Source organism: Motacilla alba, chromosome 3 (assembly GCF_015832195.1).
Source record: "Motacilla alba alba isolate MOTALB_02 chromosome 3, Motacilla_alba_V1.0_pri, whole genome shotgun sequence".
Lineage (NCBI taxonomy): Eukaryota > Metazoa > Chordata > Aves > Passeriformes > Motacillidae > Motacilla > Motacilla alba.
In genome coordinates this window covers 30,904,669-30,927,486 of record NC_052018.1, presented here as the reverse complement: position 1 = coordinate 30,927,486, position 22,818 = coordinate 30,904,669, and the positions used below count along the sequence as shown (strand labels likewise).

General features: G+C 39.9%; 1 protein-coding gene across 1 annotated transcript in view; it reads right to left on the bottom strand.

Annotated features, from left to right (window-relative positions):
• CD109 (CD109 molecule) overlaps positions 1-7,665 on the bottom strand; it is a 79,443-nt gene extending 71,778 nt beyond the window's left edge. The window contains exons 1-2 of the mRNA XM_038132114.1: positions 7,370-7,665; positions 6,886-7,046 (exon numbers count right to left, since the gene is read on the bottom strand). Coding sequence (XP_037988042.1) covers positions 6,886-7,046; positions 7,370-7,650 — 442 coding nt within the window. The 5' untranslated portion in view covers positions 7,651-7,665. The remainder of the gene's footprint in view (positions 1-6,885; positions 7,047-7,369) is intronic.
• Positions 7,666-22,818: the final 15,153 nt, after the last annotated feature.

Below are 22,818 nucleotides of genomic sequence, written 5' to 3'. Positions count from 1 at the left end.
GATTTTCCCAATTGCTCGCTGCCTCTGCAAGTATTTCTCTCAGTACTTCAGCCTGGATTTCCTTCTAACTAGACACCAGTAAGGACATCACCTTAGACCCATGTACTGTTAGCTCCCACCCTTTTCTCTTTAAAACTACTTTTACATGTACCTAATAGTACATAGCAAGTGTATAGCACACTTCTCCTGATACTTCACACCAGTTCCTCCCATCTCTCCTCAGACTCTTTCCAGAATGTAGAAGAGACTCCTAAGGTCAAACCCAAGTCTGTCTGGCCCAAGATCCCATCTGCAGCAACAGTCAAGGACAGCAGGATCTGAAACAGGATCTGAAAAGCATCAAAAACGAACAGGTACACAGGGACCTTTCCTTGGGTACTCTTCCCAGCCTATGCAATCTGGGTGTCTTTATACTGGGCCAATCCTCCACGGACTTCTGTCTTGTAAATCTGTGCAATCATGTTTTCCATCCACAATAACTGGGACACGGAGATCCACAATTTATTTTCATCTCATGTGAAGGCCCATCTTCTTCTGTCAGGTTTGAACTCATCTCCTGAGAGATCTCAGATCCTTCCGTCTGCTCTCCCTGGCATTTCTCCAGCTGGTTCACAGACTCCACGACGAGTGCCAAAAATCAAGCACAGCATTCCCCAGTATGCCAAATTAGGCTGTGAAGATTACTAGAATACTTTCTCATAGCTTACAGAAAATACTTCTGTGTATACCTCTGAGTACAATGGTTACCTTCTTTTTTGAGCAACACAGTATTACTTACAAGCCTTCACTTTCTGTTGCCTTTAAACCATTACCCCCACCTCCATGCACACGCCCTTTTCTGCAGGGCTGCATCACCTTGTTCCCTATCCAATAAACACATGTTCTTCTAGTCATCAAAAAAAAGTAGAACTATGCACTAGTTCTAGTGAATCACACTCCAGTTTCTCCCCTAATCATTTCTGCTATTGCCAAAATGTGTTCAAAATCTAATCCTTTCTCCCAGCATCCTTACCTCCCCTTCACTAATCTAATAAACATTCTCCCCTTTTCATTTATGTCAATAATACTGAACACTACAGTTTCAGGGCAACTCATTTCCAGTTTTAGAGTGAACTACTTAGACTTACTTTATGAACACTATTTTTCATCCAGATACAAACATATCAAATAACAATTTCATTGTATCTCTGCTTCCCCAGCTGGCTTGTCAAAGTGCCATGCCAGACTATCAAAAGCCTTAGTAAAATCAAAATATGACAAAATCCTGCTTCTTCTCCACCTTCAACCTTTGCCAACCCATAGTGCAATACATTTTCTTTGCAGGTTTTCAATCTTCCAGAACCTCTCTGTCCACTTATGCTCTCAAAACTTCGCTAGCAGATTTAAAATTATTTCAGTCAATTCCCTAAATATTCTACAGGAAATTTTATCAAGCCCAAACACTTGACCAAAATACTCTTTAAACTGTTCCTCCCCTTTTGTTATCTTAAATCTTAAGCCTTTTCCATGACAGTTAGTTGATCTTCTTAGTGAAGACTAAACACTTACTGCCTCTCAGCATCATTAATCATTAGAGTAGCAAGCCACAGAAGTAGCAACCCTTCTCATCAGGGTAGCAAGACACATCCTTTGCTAGATTTCGTGCTACCAGTATGTTATTTAAAAACCCTGCCTTACTATCCTTCACATTCTTTCCTACTATTGGTTTGGCCTTACCAGTTTTGTTCTTCATTACCCATGCTACTTTAAGTTCCTTTGTAATCTGATCTCATTTACGGTTTCTACATAGAGTTTTCCTTCTTTCTGATTGTTTGGCCAGTTTAGATCATGTTTAGTTACTTCATTTCTTACCTCTCTGTTCTGTTAATGTGCACTGATCCTCTCAGTATGACTCCCTCAGGAATTTTCACCTTTTGTTTCCCTTCTTGTTTCCGATAGCATGCTACCTTGCAATTTCTGTTTGTTTTCATCACTTTTTTTTTCCCTAATTCACAACCTTTAGTTTGTTATTCTCTCTCCTCCCTTTCCTAAAAGCTCCAAAGCCCCTTGAGTTCACAGTGGCAACAGGGAACTGCACCCAGGGACGTGTAATATTCCCTCATCTGTATGAGTTGCCCCACTGTCCGCATTTCTATTTTATCCCACCCTTCTAAAGATATTGTGAAACAACCTGGAGTACTCAATCTGCCACACCCTCTTTGGCTGGATATTGACAAAGAACATGGTGACCAGAAAAACCTCATGTACAACCACATAAGCCTTGAGTCACAGAAGGACTCCTTCCCTCAAATCTCAAACAGCACGCCAACAATAACATAAAGCTCAAGTACTGCATAGGATTGCTACTCCCATTTTTCTGCAAACAACTTAATGGGTCTGTTAGCAGGATGGATTCAACAACAGGCACAGAAACCTGTTGGGTTTTGTTCTTTTATGTTTTTGGGTTTGTTTGGTTTTTTATCTACTTCAGCTATATGAAAGCCCATAAAAGAGCACCTTTTTCTCCACTACATCAGTCACCTCTGGGTCCAGCCCCAACACCTCCTTCCCAAGAACTTTTCCTTCATTCTGATTTTGCATAGGTTATATGCATGTGCTGACTATTTAACAACTTATTTTTCATAAGGCACAGCTACATGTACTTTTGGATATGGAGGTTATGGATGCAAAATCACTGCTGGAAACTCCTGCTCTCTCACTGTTTGGCATTTTAGGCATTGACGAAAAATTAGGCAGAAAGGAGGTGTTCCACTAAACAGCCAGCAAAACCTTTCACCCCACAGATATTCAGCACAGACAGCACAGTCACCAATAACTCAGTCATTTTATTCTGACACAAGGTACAGAGGCAACTCAAGGTTAATAACAGGGACTGAGGGGTTTAGGCCATTCATTCCCACTTAGGTGTTACTTTACAACTTACTATTCCTAGTGTTTCTCACTGGTTCTTATACTGGTCAGAATCATATTATTAAGTATGTAAAACATGCCTTCTGGTAAAAGGAGATTTTCCATTGTCTCTATGGAGAATCACTACATGTCTGAGCTTGACAAACATTCTCACAAACTATCATGCTTCATAAATCCTAGCTGAGTATTTCATGCTCTAGCTCAAGTAATCTCTGTTAACAAGTAAGTGTACTCCTCTCTGGAAATACAGAAAAGCAGCATAAATTAATTAACATGTACAAGTCCTTTACAAACTATGCACGTTACTGTAAACCAAATTCTCCAGTAACTTCACATAATTCTCATTCACCATGCCTTAAATACATTATGTTGTACCTTATATAGCAAAAGTTTTTACTAATGAATCTTACTCTTTAGAATTAAAAACATTCATGCTGTTGGGCAAATTATGACACCTCATTACACACAGAAAATTTTCTGAAAACCAATTCTTTTTTCCAACTATATGCTTCTTATTCTTTCCAAATCATTCTAGCGCAAACACAGAAAATACTTTTCAGAACCTCTTGCAATTAAGGTATAAAGTTTCTCATACTATAACACACACAGCAATGTCTGGGTAGCAAACTCTGTAAGAAAACACCTCCTACCAATTCATACTACACCTTTATTATCAATGACTGGATGACTATGCATGACAAGAGTCACCCTTCACTGCAATCACTGAAGATCGAGTTATTTGCGCAGGGAATTCAACTTGTTCGTCTGTTATTCCCATAATTTCTTTTTTTGCTATTGTTGACACAGAAAACCCAACAGCTCCAACTGCACAGAAGCCAATATTACCTTCTGCATCCATTTTCAATCAGGATCTTTCTGATACTGCATCTCCACAGAAAGTGTGTCAAGGCTCAGTACAGCTCACAAAAACAGATTTCGTTAGTGCTTTGTGTTTTCCTGGCATCTGCTCTAGGCAATGGAAACCTATTCTCTCCTGGTGACGCATTCTTTTTTTTTGGTTTGTGCTTGCTCACACAAAGTTTACCTGTAACAGCAACCTCCCCCTTGCAAACATTCAGTTGGTTTTTTTTTCCACTATATTAAATGCAATTAACTTTATTTAGGACCAATATTTTGGTGCAGAAATTATCTCCCTTTCTACACAGCATATTTAGATTCTGGAATATTGTGCCAAGCTGAAAATATATTTAAATCCATGTGCATGCACACTTTCTCCTTCACTCTAAATACCCACTAGCCACTTATTAATATTTATTTTCTCTTAGTTATATAAAAAGCACAATAATGATGGGAACCAACCTCCACTGCTAAAGTGTTTATCTAACAGACAATTGCCCAAGAATCACTGAGATATCAAAATTCCACTACCAGTAATATTAGAATAGTAAATGTTTTATCAACCATCAGAGGAAAAACACTCTATTTCTTACTCAAAGCAAGAATTATATTATAGAAATTAAAAAATCCCATGCCTCTAATACAATAAAGTCCTCTTACAGAGCTAACTCAGAAACTTAGACCACTATCTGTATCATATTGAGCACCTCCTAGATAACCAGGCTAAACCCTTAATTTAAGGCAATTGCAGAAGCATTTGACAGACAGGTATGTAATACCTTTTACACTGAGGTACTTGAATGAACTTGGCCTGTCAGATTAAACATCCCTAATAAAAACTGTGTCCTCAGCCTGTGCTATGTCTCCAGCATCCAATTTCCAGCTCACTTCCATCAGCACAAACATTTGCACATTGAACCAGGGGACATGTCTGCCTAAAAAAACATTCAAACAAAATAAAAACTTTATTTTTCAGTCAGATCAGTTTCTCAGAGCAGTTAATCCCCTGATTTTGCTGTCACCATGCAAGGAAAACTACAGAGCATAATTGAGCCAGCTTAGGCAACAGTGCCACTGAATGTGCAGTCTAACTAAGGTAGGTATTCAGTGACAGATAAACCAACATTCTCTGAGCAGTAATATATGCAGCAATTATGTAATTTAAAGAAGATTTTGTGTGCCTGGAGATATGCTTGGGTTTTTTCCTTCAGCTGCAACAGCTGGTTTGATAAAACTTCCAGTCCTCCTTCAGTCACAGACTAAGATCAGCTACAACAATACTGCTTCATATTTTATCTTAATATTGTTGTGCTCTTCAATGAAAATTTGAAGATTTATGTTCTTACTCTGACAAGCTGTGTTTGCTTCTCTCTGAGTCAGAACTGACCCACACCTGTAGCACCTTTGGATACATGTCTTCAAGACCACATCCTCTTTTACAGGGCAGCTCCCTTACTCTTGGCCCTTAACCGTTTTGCTTACATATTTGTTCACAGAAAACAAATGACAGACTGTATAACCTGACTAGAAAAAAATTGATGGCCACATACTAAACGTTAAGAATTTTCCAAGAGGAAATACACAGTATGCTCAGCACCTTTTTTTTGGTTCTTTGTTTCACTGATCAAGTAAAAAAGCATAGAAAATTTAAAGATATATTTAAAAGACTGGAAAATGTTAGAAGTTCGTAGTTCACTACATCATTTGTCCTTTTTCCTCACTGTATCCAGTCTGATGCAGTGCCATACCTGTTCCTGATAACACACTGTTCACTCTGACTTCAGCAGCTCCTGGGCTCAAGCATTATTCTGTGTGCTCAGAAGATAGAGACAGCCACATAGTTTTACAAGCTTGGAAGTACCAGTTGCTTGTCTGGATTTCAAGGTTGAGAAGGACAAAAACAGACGGGCTGAAACTCATGCAAGGCTCACTGAACTCTATGTTAGAGCAGAACAGAAGCAGGAAATAAAAGCCAGTATAGTTAGAGGAAGAAAAGTAGAAGACAATTTATTTTCTTTTTAAAACTTTGGATTTCAAAGGAAAACAACAAAAGCTGACTCATTTAGGTTTGTTTTGGTTCTATATCAAAATTTTTTAATCTGTTCAAATGCACTCCATCACACTCAAAGCCCCAATCTTCTCTACAGGCTGTGAAGGCTTTGAAATGAAGGTATGATGCTTCCAATTAAGGCATCTACATTAACTGTAAGACATTAACAGAAGAATTACACGAGCAGTAGAGAAAGAGCATTATAGCAGGATAGATTTTTCAGTACCTGACAGTGCCCTCAGACTCAAATAAAAAGCTAGAGTTTAGATGTCGTTTACATCACCTCATAGTAAAAGCAGTGTGAAAGCTGGACTATCCATAAAAAATATTTTCTTTCTCACGAGGACAAATCTCAGGTAGGCTATCTCTATGCTTCTGCTGCCAGGTGACCTTTCTAAAAAGGAACATTAGCCAGGATATCTCAGCTTTTCAGAACACCCAGTACATCCACTACCCTGCCTGGTGGCATAGATTAAATCAGTCTCTTCTCATATTTACTTATCTTCCATCCAAACTCTCCACAATTCAGCTCCTGATCCTTAAAAATTCTTGTTTCTTCAAATGCACAGAGCTTCCAAGTGTCTGACATACTCATCTTCACTTTCCTATGGTCCTCAGATCATTACTTTCTTAGGGCATGAAGAAGCAGCTTCAGTTGCTGCATTACCTTGTTTGTTCCACCCCTTCCGTTCTCCCACACCCTTCCACTTTGCACCTTAACAAGCTACCAGTAAGCAGCTTTTCCACTATTTCTACACTGGCCCCACCACATGGACCAGAGCACTTCCTGGTTCCTCAGAAATCCCACATCCATCACACTTTGCTGTTTGATTATTTTCAGAGTTTACAGAGAGCACACCCATGCAATCACTCATATCCAGCTCAGCTGCCCAACTCCAAACAGAGCCAGCAGTGTACAAGACTATTTTCCCATAGCGACTCCTGCTTGGTAAAATAAATGTCCTATTTTAGTACCACTTAGAAGCTGCGATATTTTGGGAGGAACAAAATATTCTGTGAGAAGGCAGACAGAAATACTTCCAAACCAAGTCCATTCTTTTTCTTACCTTTCTCAAAGACCATTTCCCTGCTCAAGATGGTCTCGTTATCTCTGATCACTTCTCCCTTTACGGTGACCTGCGCTGGGCTGTCCGGCAGCAGAGCTACCCCAACAGTCAAGTTTGCTCCAGGCCTGATGTTCCAGGGAGCTGCCACAAGGAACGTGGGTCTGGAGAGCCCAAACGGGCAGAGGGAGAAAGGGCAGGGAGTGAAACACTCTCATAAATAGTAACTGCGTACACATAAAGACATACGACACATTTTGCCAAGCTCTTCTGTCGCTCTCCGCTGCGGAGGCTGGAGGTGATGCTCACCCCCCGGCTGCAGCGGGTGCGCAGGACGGGGCGCGGGCAGCGCTGCTCTGCCCGCTCCCGGGACCGGCTGCCAGGCGGACGCCCGGGAACCCGGGGAGGCGCAGCCCGTGCAGCCCCCATGCCGGGCGGGAGGGAAGGAAGAAGAGGTGCCCCGTGTGCCCCGGCCAGCCCCACGTACCCGGCCGCCGCGGAGCTGCAGAGGAAGAGGAGAAAGAGGAAAAAGAGGACATCGCCGCGGGACCGCGCCATGGCTCTCCGTGCGCGCTGCCCGGTGAGTCCACCGCTGTGCGCAGGGCCGGGCCGGGGCTGTGGCCGGGCGGGAGGCTCTTGGCGGGCGGGGAGGGGAGGGGAAGGGAGAGGCCGCCGCTGCCCCAGCGCCAGGCACGCTCTGCCGGCGGCAGGAGCCGCGGGGCGTTCCCGGGGCCCGCCCGCGGTGGGCGGCCCGGCGGCAACACTCATCTGTCTACACGGGGATATCTACGGGTGTGTCACCTCCCCTCAGCCATCGCTCTCCCGTCCTGGGGCTGATGCAGCTGGGAAATGGGTGGGATTCTCAGAACCCAACGCCATACAAAAGCAGCATCGAGAGCAATGTTTTCTGCCTGAAGCTCCGAGGAGAGCAGCAGCCCGTTGTGGAGAGCTGCTCGGTTACCGACCCGGAGAGCCCCGGAGAGCCCGCAGAGGCGCGCCGGCCTGGGGCTCGGGCTCGGAGGCGAGTAGTCGGGAGCGGTTCTGGGTCTGAACAGGGCAAAGGATGCTGGCAAAAATTCAAGGAGCCTCGTAGCTACTTGAATGTGAACAGATCGGTAATGCAGCTCTGGCTGGACTGTCCTCTGTGCCCTATATTTGCAAAATAAGGTCGTACCTACTTATAAATCTTAACCTACCTTCAGAGTTCAAAAAGTGCGCCGAAGCAGCTTGGGTAACATTCTTTTCTGTTGCTTTAGCAGGTTAATTTTAACTGTGTAGACTAGACACATCTAATGTTTGATTTGTGCAAATTCTTTCATTGCAGGACGAGTCTAAGACATTTAGAAATTATACCCAATTCTTGATGTGTTCCTCTTCAGAAGTGCTGGAGTGGCATCCTCTGCATTGTGGTACACAGCCAAATGCAGTCAGCTATAGTCCTCAACAGAAGCATCACAATATGTTCTTATGAAAATCAGACATGAACAGTAATGTGCATAAACACTGTGCTTTAATTGTATGCCAGGCAGTCATGCAGTCTTCTCACATCTTTTACATTTGCTTTTCTGAGTTTTCATACTCAGATGATTCTTTTTGGAGCAGCAGTCTTTGTGGTGACAGAAGAGAGGGTGTCACCTCTGCAGACTAGGAAAGAGGTGATAGCACAACAACCAACTCATGCTTGCAAAGTTAGTCTTGGCAGCTCCTCACCTGCAGAAGGTGCATGATAAGGCAAAGCTCGGGAGATGTTTGCTGTTGGTTTTAGTAACTCCTTATTACATGTGAGAAACAGTCAGGGAAGATGAACAGTCACTGCCACTCCTTTTCTTGGAGATGGGGAAAAAGTGCTTACAAGTAGCACTGCATCCCAAGAACCCCAGTCTCAGATGGCAAAGCTACATGTAGTACACGTCTCCATTCTGTGGCACTGAGCCAAACTGGCACTCCACCATACCTATCAATACTAATCAGCTCTCTCAGTCCCCAAAACAAGGTGGTCACATCCCAACATCCTATCAGGTATGGCCCATGCTAACCCCCAAACTGCACCAGAAAATTGTTCAAGAAAACACCACAGCCAGGGCAAAACCATGCCAAGGTCAACTTGAGGGTACAGACAATCAATTTCCAGTCCCAAGAACATTTGCTGGCACTGTTTAATTCATTAGCTTGAATGAGCCCAAAAGTTCATTAGTGAAAATGCTTGCAAATGTCACAGATTCTGCCCAGTTGTGCAACAATATTGTAGACTCCCATCTTCCCTTTTTGCTCCTAGGGGCTTTCTAGTTTAAGATACTTTGGTATATGTATTTGATCTCTTCTACAAAAATGCCAATGAAGGAATTCTAGAGCAGAAAGTAAGAGAATAAATTGATTATCATATTAGAGTTCCTTCTGTCCTGAAAAGATTTAGAACAGATAAGAAATGTAGGACCAGAAATGGTTACATTCCATTCTATAACAACATACAAGCTCCATTTCTTACACATATCCCTGCACTCAGAGATGTTTTCATAATTTCCAAACAGGATATACTACACTGTAGGTAACATGTAGAAGATTTTCATGGTTAAACATTTAGAAATCAAGTGTGGTATGCAAGGTTTCAGTAAGTTCCCAGTTAGCAGAAAACTTAAACACATTTATGTTTAGGAATGAAAATATGCCCATTCAGACATAATTTCAAGAGTCATGTCTTACCAGCATCTAAACAAAGTCTTGATTTTCAAAAGTGCTCTGCAACACTAATTTTCATTGGAATATATGCTCTAGTTTCCCCTAAACACCACTTCAAATCCTACATTCTTTTATCAAATATGGTCCTTCTTTGGTGCCCAAACACTAATACTGTACCTGAACAGGAAGCAGTTTTACTGTGTGATGTCTCCCTCTCCCATCCTCCATTCAACACCTCCCAGGTCTGCAATCCACAGTCCTCCAAAACCTATTCTGCAGGCTGTGCTATACAGTGCTTTCTGGAGAGAGGTGTACAACTATTGCAGCTCATTTCAGTGGCCTGTTTGCAACACAGCCCCACAGCCCCAGAACTGGGTATCAGGATAGTAAGATAAGCAACTATGGAGCATGAGCAGATAAGAAATGGAGACAACTTTCAGCCCTATAGCCAGTGATTGCCTAGAACTATACCATGCATCTTAAGCCTGCTCTGCACATTTCTCTGCACACAAAGAATAAAAATGGGTTACGAGTAATTGGAAAATCAGCCCAGAGAGAATTGAGCTAAACTGGTATCCCATTCATGCTCACTAAGTGCTAAGCTATTTGTTCTTTTGAACTTGGCTTGGGTTTCAGGTAAGCATAAGTGATCACACAACCCTACCAATTGTATTACTATTACATTCCCCAGCACTCTGTTGATCTGCTTATTTCCACTGGCAGCTGTCTACACTAGGGTTTTGTTATGCAGTTACATGTCACTGTTTGATTTAGGTCAGTCTGGTAACTCAAACAAAAACAAGCAGTGCTTCAGTTTGTGCTAAACTGGTCAAATTTAAACTTAGGGGCACTTAGTTACAAAAAACTTCTGCTTCTGTTATAGAATACACAACATTCTCAGCTAAAAAATTCCTCTCCATCCAGAACAAGCAGAAGAAACAGATCACATTAGTACTAATTAACTGCTAAGACATCTGTGTTTTAACTCAACAAAAGATTTTAGTTGGTCTACACACTCAAGGCTATAGAAACAACCATTTATCAGGGTCTCAGGCCTAAGTATGTTTTAGATGCCTGTTTCTGACAAACACCTGAAAGACTAATTTGTGCACAAAGATCATCGTGCAAGGGAAATTCGGTTTTGGACCTCACTTCTGCATATTAGGAATAAATATGAAGGAGTATAACCTAGCATGCAAGGATTTAACAATAATCAACTGCTACAAGCTGGTCAAGTGGTTATAGTGGAGACACAATTTGGGAAGTAAAAAAGGTGGCTCTTGTGTTCAGCATGCCAGCCAAAGAAGATAGTTCTCTCTGTTCAATGTTCACACTTTGGAGTTAAAGAAGCATTACCAGACCCAAGTTGTACACCCATCTGTGAAATGTCATCATTACAAAAATTCCACTTTTACCACCTTTGCTGCTACCCAGGAACTTTATTTTGCTAATCCTTCATGGTGTCTGTAAAGCCTGCAAAAGTTATCTACAGCACCGGCTGTGCTAACAAATATACTGTTACCTGTTTCTATACAACTTAGTTCAAGTCTAGCGCAAATATATGTACCAGTACCCACAGAAATCACACCTCTGAGCTGCAGCCTAAGTATATTCAAAATAAAAATGTGTTTAGGAAAATACAAAAAAACAGAATGGTTTCTTAATGAGTCCAGCAAGCAACTTCTGCCTTGATAAATTAGAAGGACCTCAGCACCTAGCAAGCTCTAGTAATTGTATGAAGATTGGCTGGAAACACATGCACAGCAAGTCTGCTTTTCTCTAATGTCACATGTAAAAACTGCTGTTATGGTAAATGCAAAAACCTAAGCACTACAATACTTAAACTATTGGGGGAAATCTCCTCAAAAATTACAGCAGTGAGTACTAGAATGGCCAATGCCCTGTATCTGCTTTTAGCATTAGACAGTGACCTTAGATGATCTGATATTCAACTGGATTCAGCAGGCATTCCAGACTATGGTACAAACAATATGTTTCCCTGAAATGAGGCAAATTCAGGGAAATCTGAAGAATTTCAGATTATGTGGAAAGTTATGCGGATATTTGAATCAGAAGACCACTACAGCCTCTTCCTCTCTTCAAAAGTTTAGCCAGTTGCCTTATGCATCACTGAACTCAAGGCCTGCAGCAAAGCTCATTTAGGGGATGGATAAGTCTTTTAATCAATCTCAATAGGCTTTGGATGAGGTCCTAGTAGAAACTGTGATTCAGCAGTTCTTGAAACTAGGAAGGAAGCAACAGTCTGTTTTATCAGTTATAGTGAGTGGACAAAAATTAAAGTGAATACTAAAAATAAGTGAGTGGAAAATCATTTGTGGTGGTAGGAGGGCACAGTCCTTGCTTGGATGTCAGCCTGAAGAATTAGTGTCTGCTGGAAAGTACTGACAAGGAGCAGAGGCTATAAAGCTCTCCCAGAACACTTCTGATGCTGTTTCTGATGATGGAATGTGTCATAACGTTTTACACTGCACTGTCAATGGGTGTGCCATGCACTGAAATTTGCCCTGAGCTATCAGGGTGGAGCTTTATGAAAATCTGGTCTGCGCTACAATTAAGACCTTTTTTTGCTTATTAGCTCAAGACATTTCTCTTGAAATGATGTTACTTAAAAATTCTCTTCCAGCTTGAACTGTTAATGCACCCAGAGTGGGTAGGATTCATCTGATCAAACGTGGACTGTGCAATTGTCTATAACTGGTTATTTACATTCACTGGATGGACAGTGGAATGAAGCAGGCACTTTTCAGAACAGATTTTTATGACTCATTGAAATACCAGCATTTGAATGAACAGACATTTAAAAGTAGCCTTCTAAATGAATCAGGTTAATCCTCATTCTTAAAGCACAAATTTCTATTACATTTCTAAGCAGGAAATTAAGACAAGTAGTTGAAATATCTTGTTATCTCCAGAGCATGTAAGATGACTAAATCTTAAGAGTCCTCACTGAGTATTCAGTGAATCAAACATAAAGAAAGACATTTGTTTTTACAATAAAGCTTTGGATCAGGCACTGTTTGAAGATACCAGATTTTGTTCGGTACTGGCATAAGAACTAGCAAGCTAAGTCCAAAAAGGAGAAAAGCTTCTTCTTTGTTAAAAAAGCATAGAAAGATCTTAAGATCCTGGAATTATATACTTACATTTTCTTAATATTTTAAGTTTAAAATATCTCTACACTTTTTAAACATACATATAAAAATATGTGTGATCAAATCAGCACATACTATATCATTGCATTATATATAGGGATATATATGGGCTTTGAAAAGCCCCAACAAAATGAAGCACTGTCTTTTAGGAAAGGTCCTCATGGTTAAGACTTCATGAAGTTTTGAGGGATTCACTTTTAAAAATGAGATTCTGAAAAAAGAAGGAATGACAAAATTATACTATGTGAAAGTCTGAGGAACAAATCTACAGATGATACATGCAGGAATTCCTCAGCAGAAAAGACAATCCTCAGTTACCACGTTCCCTGGCCCTTTTGAACTAAGGAGTGCAGAAGGAACATAATGGAATGAAAAGTAGGACCTTGTCCCCTGTTTTTGCCAGGACAGTAGCTCTCAGCAGTTGATGAATCTCACAGAACTGTAAGGAATTACTACAAAACAACCCTATGTTCTTGTTGCTGATGTGTGGAAAGTCCTCCAAAGTGTGAGGGAATGGGGTAGTTCTAATAAGATTTTATGTGTAGCTTCAAATTTCCTCTGTAGGCAGCCTCTAAGTAGACTCTTGGATTTACAGCCATGAGTGGCACTGAAATCACTGCCTTTAGAGAGGTCAGGACTCAAAATTGTATCCTTCATCTCACTCAAATCTCTGTAACTTTGATAAAGAACTGAGGTTTTTTTTCATTATTTGCTGTATTGATCCTCTTAACTTTGAGTGACATACTGCATCCTATCCAATACATTCATGCAGAACATTTAGGAAGCAATCTCATGTAATGCCATTATTTTATTTTAGAATTATTCTCTGATAGTAAGATGTTCAACCATACAGTAGGGGCATGTTAAAACATGTGCAAACATGTCCTTTCTGTGAAAATGAGAGAAGTTAAAAACATATATAAATTATGACAGGTTGTTCTCAAAAACCTGTTTTCCTAGGGCAATATTTTTTATAATTGTATGTGATGAAATTCCATTTACCAAGCTTCATTAATCATTTTACCTTAGTGTCCTTATTCCCTTTTCTCTGACAGTTTTCAAAAGGTCAGTACAGCCAAGAAAAACCTTATTCTTATTAAATAATTTAGTGTGAATTAACACTATTTGGTTTTAAAGAATGTAAGAATTCCCTGAAGATTTAATTATGTTAAACTATAGCCTATAATTAAACTGTAAATTTCAATTACAGGCTTTTAGAAAGGAACTTCTAAACCCAGTGTTTCCATAATGTCATAAACTAGTATATCACAGCACTCTGGAGTGTGTGCATTCATACACTGTAACTTCACTTTAAATTAAAGATATAAAAACTGGCAGATTTTTTAATGAATGTGTGTTTCTGTAATAGCTTTTATTTCATTCATGTACCCATAAAAAAGGGAATGTTAGTACAGCAGTCTGTTTTAAAGACCAGTGTATCCCTGTAGGCAGAGGCAGCTTCCTTTCAAAAGCAGACTCACCTGAGAGCAATTCATCGTGTAGACAAAACTCATTTCCCACATTTTACACAAAAGTAAATCAAGGTGTGGAGAGAAGGCCCTGAAAAACAGACTAAAGAGATGCCTGTTTTAATTTATCAGTCAGAGAAGGATGAAAGGACCCTTTATAACATTTGTTTCTTTCATAGAATGAGAATAAAACCAGGTGCTAATCTGTGGTAGAAAGTGTAACAAGAAAAAATGGTCAGGCAAATAAACTCAGTCAAATGCAAGTTAGAGATGAGGCTCATACTATCAACAGAGGTTATTGTCCCGAACACACTACTAAGGAAAAGCTGTGGTTTCTTTTTTTGTCTTCCCATTAAACCTGAATGCCTTTTCAAAAGTCTAAACCAAGCAATGAGGCTAAAGAGAGGGTCAGCTTGCTGAAATTCTGTATTCCATAACACAGAGATCAGGCTGGGCAAACTCCAGGCAGCTTGGCAAAAATCTGTGAGGTTGCTCTTTAGTCAAAGGACCAAAATCCTTTAGAGATGAATGGGTCCTAGGAAAGACAGAGCAGGGATATGCTCCCAAGGAAATTAAATAGAATTGTCAAGAGGGAAAGAAAAGCACTTCTTAATGGTGTATACTATTTCAGTCTTTGTCACATCCAGAAAAGGTCAACACTGAAAAAAAAAAAAAGAAGACAGGATTAGAAGCAGCTGTTAAAATGAGAAGCTGTGGGATGTGATCTCTTGCAGGACAACTTATTTTCATTCTAAAAATAAAATCCAAATTTTCTGCTTGGAAATTGGTCAAAAGCTAAAACAGTGACATTTAGGTTTAGTTTGTCTTTTTTTTTTTTTAATCTAAAACTAAAAAAGAAAAACAAGAAATCTTTCCCTTTCCAACCCATTCCACTGTGGTATCAAGAAAAAATAGTTAAAAGTATGTAGACCTTAATTATATAGGTAAAATATCTTAGAAACTCCATTCTATTTTAGATGACATCTATTTGACAATCACATTACATGAGAGTCAACCTCATATTACACAAATTGCCCCTTACAGAATCAGTCCCTGTAGCAGCTAAAATGGCTTCTATAGACAGAGTGATTAAGAATTATTTTAAAAGACACAAATTATTTTTAAAATACACTTAAACTATTTATAAAACTTGCACAAAACTCTGTGTTTAGTTTTGACACAGGTAAACACCAGTTATCTCTCCCTGAGGACTAACTCTTACCACATACTGCCTACAAGAAAGAAGGGAGGGTGAGGAGTCTGATCTCAGCAATTAAGGAACTGAGTAAAGGTTTCATGTTTCAAGTCACCAAATACGCCACAGTCTAAATAAACTTAGCCCTTGAATAATGCCACTATAGGGTATTCATTCACACTGTCCAAAAAGCAACTGTTTGTTCCACTGCCAACCACCCACAGCAGCAGTCATGTTTATTTAAATGAAGAGGGTGCGGACCCAAGAACTACATCTTTCCAAACCTTGCTGTAACAACCAAATGTTTGGCCATTCCTGTCATACGTTTGAAATGTGTCCTATATTGGACATCTTTCTAAGGTCTCCTGGCCATGTTTTTAGGCTAAAGACTTACCCTGTGATTTTGGTGACCACTAACAGCAGGTCTAGGAGGATTTTCTCTTCTTTTCTTTTCTTTTCTTTTCTTTTCTTTTCTTTTCTTTTCTTTTCTTTTCTTTTCTTTTCTTTTCTTTTCTTTTCTTTCCTTTCCTTTCCTTTCCTTTCCTTTCCTTTCCTTTCCTTTCCTTTCCTTTCCTTTCCTTTCCTTTCCTTTCCTTTCCTTTTCCTTTTCCTTTTCTTTCTTGGCAGCTGGTTACTTTGGATATTAAAAAAAACACATGAACTATACTTAAAACACCTAGTGCACATGATGTTTTTAGTCCTGAGAGAGGTCATAGAATCACAAGAACATGGGAAAATTCAGGTCAGAGGACTCAGGAGGTTGTCTAATACAGCCTGCTGTTCAAAGCAAGATGAATAATGAGGTTAGAAAAAGTTTCTTGGGGCTTGATCCAAAAAAATCTTGAAAATATCCAAGGATTGAGACACATAAGCTGATGGTTGAATGACACAGAGCTCAGAAGTTGGCAATTACATTTCTTATTATGTCTGAAACAGCTGTTAAATTTTTCCAACTGCACTTTACTTATGCTTAGTTGCAATGCTTATACATTTTCATCTTAATTGACATTATGTAAACCACAACCAGGCTGCTGTTTTATTGACTGCAGGAATTACTGTTTTCTTGTTTCCCCTTCTCCAGTAAACAGAACTTTCAACAACAGGACACCCAGTTTTTCTGCATAGTACAAAACACAGAAAGTGACTTGGTGCAAAGGAAGCAGAGGGTCCTCTCTCAGAGAGGTATGGCAGTACAATAATGTGCACACACAGGTACAAAATATTATGTGATAGGCACCAGGCCAGGATTGGATCCAGCTGATCTTGTACATGGCCAGGCTGTTCCAAACAGGTGATCTTATCACTCTCTACTCCCTGAAAGGTGGTTGCAGTCAAATGGGGGTTGGTCTCTTTCTCCAGGCAGCAACTAACAGAACCAGAGGACACAGTCTCAAGCAGCACCAGGGGAGATATAGGTTGGATATTAGGAAAAAGTTTTTTACGGAAGGAGTGATTAAGTACTGGAATGGTCTGCCTGGGGAGGTGGTGGAGTCACCATCCCTGGATGTGTTTAAATAAAAGACTGGATGTTGCACTCAGTGCCATGGTTTAGTTGAGGTGTTAGGGCATGGGTTGGACTCGATGATCTTGAAGGTCTCTTCCAACCCAGTGATTCTGTGATTCTGTGAAAAAAGTGATTCTGAGAAACATGGATGTGTTGACACCAACTGAGTCAAGTCAGGGTTTACCCCCTGACATGGACCACAAAGAAAGTATAGATATATTTTATGTATCTTAAGAAGATCTAGCCCTGGAGATATGCTCCCCAGTAAACAGAATGAAGAATGCATGTAAGAGTATTTAAGAAACATATAAAAATTATGAAAGACTGCAGAAGACTTTTCTATGCTAGTCAGAAAGAAAAGTTTCCCTACAGCTATCTGAAGTGTGAGTTAGGATAAAAAGCAAGCCCCATGAAAAAACTGAGAGTTTATAATGGATGCATTGGCCTATTAGCTGAGAATTTTAAAGGCTGAATTTAAAAATATGTACCACTTTCCAAATCCTGAAGCTTAGAGAGTGACAGTTGTTAAGTCATACACCAAAATCTTCCTGGAATTAACAACTTAAAAGTAACCTGGAAAAACGTCTCAGAGAGATGTCCTGAGGTGGGCATGGGCATGGAGTCAGTTTGCAGGAAGGAAAAGACAAAGGCTTTTCAAAGGCCCCACCACTCCCCAGGAGGATAAGGCAGGGCTTGCAGTGAGGTACCAGAGGCTCCCTGATGCTGGTATCTCTGAGGGACGGCTGGCTTCCACAGCCAAAGAGTATTGCAGCAGCTTCTGTGCCCTGCCACCATCAGCACATCAGAGCTACAAAAAGGCTTCTCAGCTGCAAATAACCCAGCTAAGAGAGCATGAGCACTGCTATACAAATAGGTTCAGCATTTTAAAAGTTATCTAAATGGGGCCCACCTCCTTTTCTCCTTCCCTCACCCTCTCTTTGTTTGTTTCTCTTCCTTTTCCTCTTTATTTCTCATTTGTTTTGTAATACTCCGACTGCATTTTTATATAAAGATTTTATGTACATCCTCTAGGTGTAATAGCTAGGGATAGCTGCCAACATTTGCAGAACAAAAAGCAGGTCAATTCTGTTATGAAAATGTTATAATTACCATGAATTCAGGCCTAATTTTCAAGCATGGAGTGACAAGTTTTGGTCAATGTTGTTAAAAAATGCTTTGATAAAAAGACACCACATTTGCTCTTTTGAAATTCAACACTTTTTCAAATCCTTGTCAAAGGAGAAATGTCTTTATTGTTGCAGGCAGCTTTGTTTCTTTTTGCTAGGCACACCTAGATACCAAACATCTGAGAATATTCAGACCTACATCTTCCTTAGACACCTGCTGGTAAAAATGAGTAGAGTCATCCTCTATTTCCCAAACTAGTCTAAGGGATACACACTGTCACACACATTTTGAAGTCTCCTAGATTGACTAGGAGAACACTTAGTGAATGCAAGAGACAGACAATGATTAAGTAATTAATTCACATGTTCTTACTTTGATTGGCATATCAGGTTCCTTGAGCATGAAAAGCACATCGTCCTGTCCTGCATTATAGGTTCCATCCAGATTCCTGAGTTCTCTGAAAAAATTATTTACTTAGTTATTGACAAGAGAAATATAATTTTCAGCATCTCTCACTTATTGTGCATAATTTCACATATCAGCACTTCTAAGACTAATTGAGGCTTTGCCAATAGAACATTCTTTTTAAGTTTTACCATTAACTTTCACTACAGAGCTTGCATTCAAAAAAAGAAAACACTTTAGTGAGAGCTGCGGCATGTGCTTTAGCAGTTCCAGGCTTTGACAAATCCAGCTACCAATCACCTTCCCACCAGGAACAGGACAACACTATTGAGACTACCTGTGAGATACCAGCATGTTTTATCTTCATAATTCCATCTTTTATGACAGGATAATTCAGATTAATTTTGTTTTGCCACATATACAAATACCTTCAACATTGCAGTATTATAATGCAGTGCTCATGGGGTGGAAACTCTTTAAAGAATCATTCCAACCTGGCACCAGGCAGGTAAGAATAAAGAATAAAGAATAAAGAATAAAGAATAAAGAATAAAGAATAAAGAATAAAGAATAAAGAATAAAGACATGATTTTGAAAGACTGAGACACACAGCTGAAAGAACAAGTCCATCATGACTCTCCACTTGTAAAATGCCTTAAAAGCTGATGTTTCTATGGGTAGGTGTGTGCACAGGGAGAGGTTAAGTATTTACTGGAGTTTCAGAAAAAAAGCATTTATTCTCAGAAAGACCATAAATGTACAACACATCCATAGGATATAATTCAGATGTGAAACTCCTTGCCACAGGGAACCTGAATACTGAATTTTACATGGATTTAGATGGTATAAATTCTTGTCTGACAAATGCCAGGGACTATTCAGAACAGAGGTATCACATCCTGCTCAGGAATAGCCTGAGTCACCAGTCAGTGTATTCAAACATTCACAGACTATTCAGAGGAGGTATCACCCTATGCTTGGTCCCTACAAGCCCTTCTCTCAGCATTTGCTATTGACTGCGGTGTGAGACAGGGTACTGAGGGGAAGGGAACACTGGTCCAACAGACCGTAGCTATTTTTCTGGTTTTATGAGACCACAGACAAAATAACTGCTCTTCATAGTGAACACTCCAGCATCCCTTAGTAGTCCACAGTGAAGTTTTTAAAGCCATTAACCCAGAAAATACAGAACTAATCTACAAAGCTTGAGGGGAATCTACTCTTTTCCCCAAGGTTATTCGTGGCTTCTATACATAAGGAAAAACTATAGTTAAAAACAAAGAAGATTCCACAAAGCCCCAGTGCCTTGTCTTGTCTGAGGTTCAGCATTCACTGCAGTTACTAAATGTTATGCTTGCCCAATTATCCCATCAAAAAAACCAAACAAAATTAAATGTGGCAGCAATTTTAATTAAGTAGCTTAAACTATATAAAATTGAATACACTCAAAATATTGACAACATAATTTGGTTAAAACAAGGGATAATTTGGTTCTTATAATAGCACATAAGCAAATAAAACCAAACCAAAACAAAATAACTGCATGAGCTACGTGCGGGGTACAGAGGGCAGGGCTTTTGGACCCCCGCCATCTCACGTACAAGCTTGCCAAGCTAAAATTCCCCTTTTATACTGTATTTCATCACCATCTCCTCCCATTTTTGATTCATCACACTTGTATCTCCACCCTCATCATCACCTTCATCACACATGCTCCACCATTCTTTTAGGTGGTTGCACCACTCTTTGGGGGTCGTCTGAGGAAGGCTTATCCTTTTCCTCAGGTGTCCTTTATTTCACCTTTGGATTACACATGTGCATCAAGCTGGTATAGTATAAGCCAAAACTAACATAATATAAGCCAATATCATGTTCTAACATTAAAGCAATAAATCTCATATAATTAACATTTTCCTGATTTCCAACCAACTTTTTCCTCTCTTCGAGATAAATTTAGTAATAGTTATCTCTTGCTTCTTCCAGTTCTGAACATCTGCAGGAGAAAGGGGGGGGAACAGACCCCTCTCCTGCCTTCTTCCTGGCATTACACTTTTTAACTATTTTGTTATCTACGGTTATCAATTACTGTATCAATACTGATTACTGTTTCAATTTTGTCCGCACGAATCACACCTATTTATCACACTAAATGGCACTGACAGAGGAGAAATATGAGACCATGTTTCCATGCACAGATGAGTGTTCTGAACAGAGGCCTCTTGTTTATTAGGAAATGTCCAGCCTCATTGTCACTCCCATATCCTTTAGAAAGAATATCTATAAATGAGGGAGTCTAGACATTAAGGTCACCTGTACTTCCAATCTATACTTCCACTGGCTAACTTAACACTAAAATGTAGGCAATACAAAGCCTAAGCTACTTCTCTGACTCCAGCTGAGCACTGCCATATAATCCAGGGGAGTACTTTGTAGAGGACACGATATGTGCCTTCCTTTCTTCCATTTGAAAGCAATGCCACTATTTGAGGAAAGTCCCAGGCTTTCTGTGGCCATGGCCAATGCCAAAAATTGAACAGCATGGAATGCTTCTGCTAACAAACAATAAGAAAAGCAGGCAGAACGGGTCTCCTCTCCCAACATAAACCCCCAGGCAAGAATATCCATGGTGACAGGGAACCCTGAGGCATTTGCAGCTGACAGAATATTTCCAGACAGATGAAAACACATTGTACTGCCAGAGCCACATAAGCCATTTCTGATTTGGTCAGCATCATCTTATGCATGATTAAGTAATGACTTTGTATTCAGCTTTACAGTCAGAGAACTGCCCAGCTTAAGGCATCCTAATTCTTTTCCTTTTTGATTGACTGCAACTTGCTCTCTTATGGGAAACCTGAGAAATGTTTTTCTTGGATGCATGTGCGTATTTTTTCTTGTCCAAACAATCTGATACCTTAACTTTATATTCTTCTATTTTGTAAATAATTCTTCTAAAATCTAATATCTTTGTTAAGCATTAACAACATCAAAATGCTGTATATACTGTACTGTGTATAAGGAGACTTAGATAAATCTTCACTCACTGAATTCTGTTTATGTTACTTTCAGTTATTTGAGAATAACCAGATTATTATTATATTGTGAATATGATCTGTATTTCTCTGGTCCTTTCTTCTGTTTATATTGAAAAAACAACATTTCAAAAGTCAGATTCCTTAAAAAGGAACAAATAAATAAAGGTATCTTGTAATAGTAGTTTTGAAAAGACTGAAAAATATGTAGGAACCTAGAAACAACTTTTTTTATTCTATCCTATAAAACCTAATAGATTGCAGAAGAAGTATTATCTTGCTCCATGAGGAAATACTACAATTTAAGTTAGCATCGCTGATCTAGTTTCCCTGGCCACCTTCTTCATCTTCTAAGCCATTGAGTATAGGTAATCAGTTTAAAATGCATTCCTCCATCATCACAGCTGTATCCTGTCTGCACTGTTGAATATGAGAGTTTGCCCAAAAGAAGCCATGGCATTGAGGGAACAAGGCTGGATTTTCTCTTAAAACCCAGTATTTCTTTTCCCAACAGGACTTCAGATGAAAGAGAGCCATCTACTGCTCTACATGAGACATGCTGCAGCATGTCTTTTTAGACTGATGATTTCAAATGTCAGGGTGGGATTTAAGGAAGGAAATGGAAACCTCTGCTGTTTTCCTCTTTTATGCTGTGGAGTTGGGTGACAAGGGAAGCAGTGTGCTGAGCAGTGCTGTTCACCACCTCCCCAGCCTAGCACACAGCACAGTTGCATCCAGCAATGGAAGTAAACAGGGCTAAAAGTGTTTGAATACAAACAATTATCCTTTTTAGAAATAAAAATAAATGAAGTCTGAAAATAGTTTAAATCCTGCGCATCAGGAGGATGTATCAAAAGTATGACACACTGACAGAGCAGACCAACAACCAGCAGTGCCTGATTGGTTGGACAGAGGCAAACCATGCCTGTTTCCACACAGCTACACACGAAGTCAGCCTCCAGGGTGTCAGGAATTACATTCTTACCTGCTGTGACAAAGGTAAGTGCTCCTCACACACTCCTGAATCTGTATTCATGGGTGTCACCTTTTGCCTGTGGAGCTGCAGCTTCACAATCAAACTGCTTTTGGTGCAGTGCGTCACTAAGATTCACTCCATGGTGAGGGTCTGCAAGGTCCAGAAGGAGGCAGCAAGGCAGAGGAATCTATGTTCCTTGTTAATGCAAGGAGTTTTGGCACTATCATGTACTGAGAGTGTAGGTAGATTCAAAATACAACTTGCCTCAGGGAGAAGAAATAAGAGGTAAAAAAAAAAGGGGACTTCTAGAAAAGCTTTGTCTATCATTCCAGGCCCTGCAGCCCCTCATCCTCCTTGTTTTATGATGAGAGGAGTCTG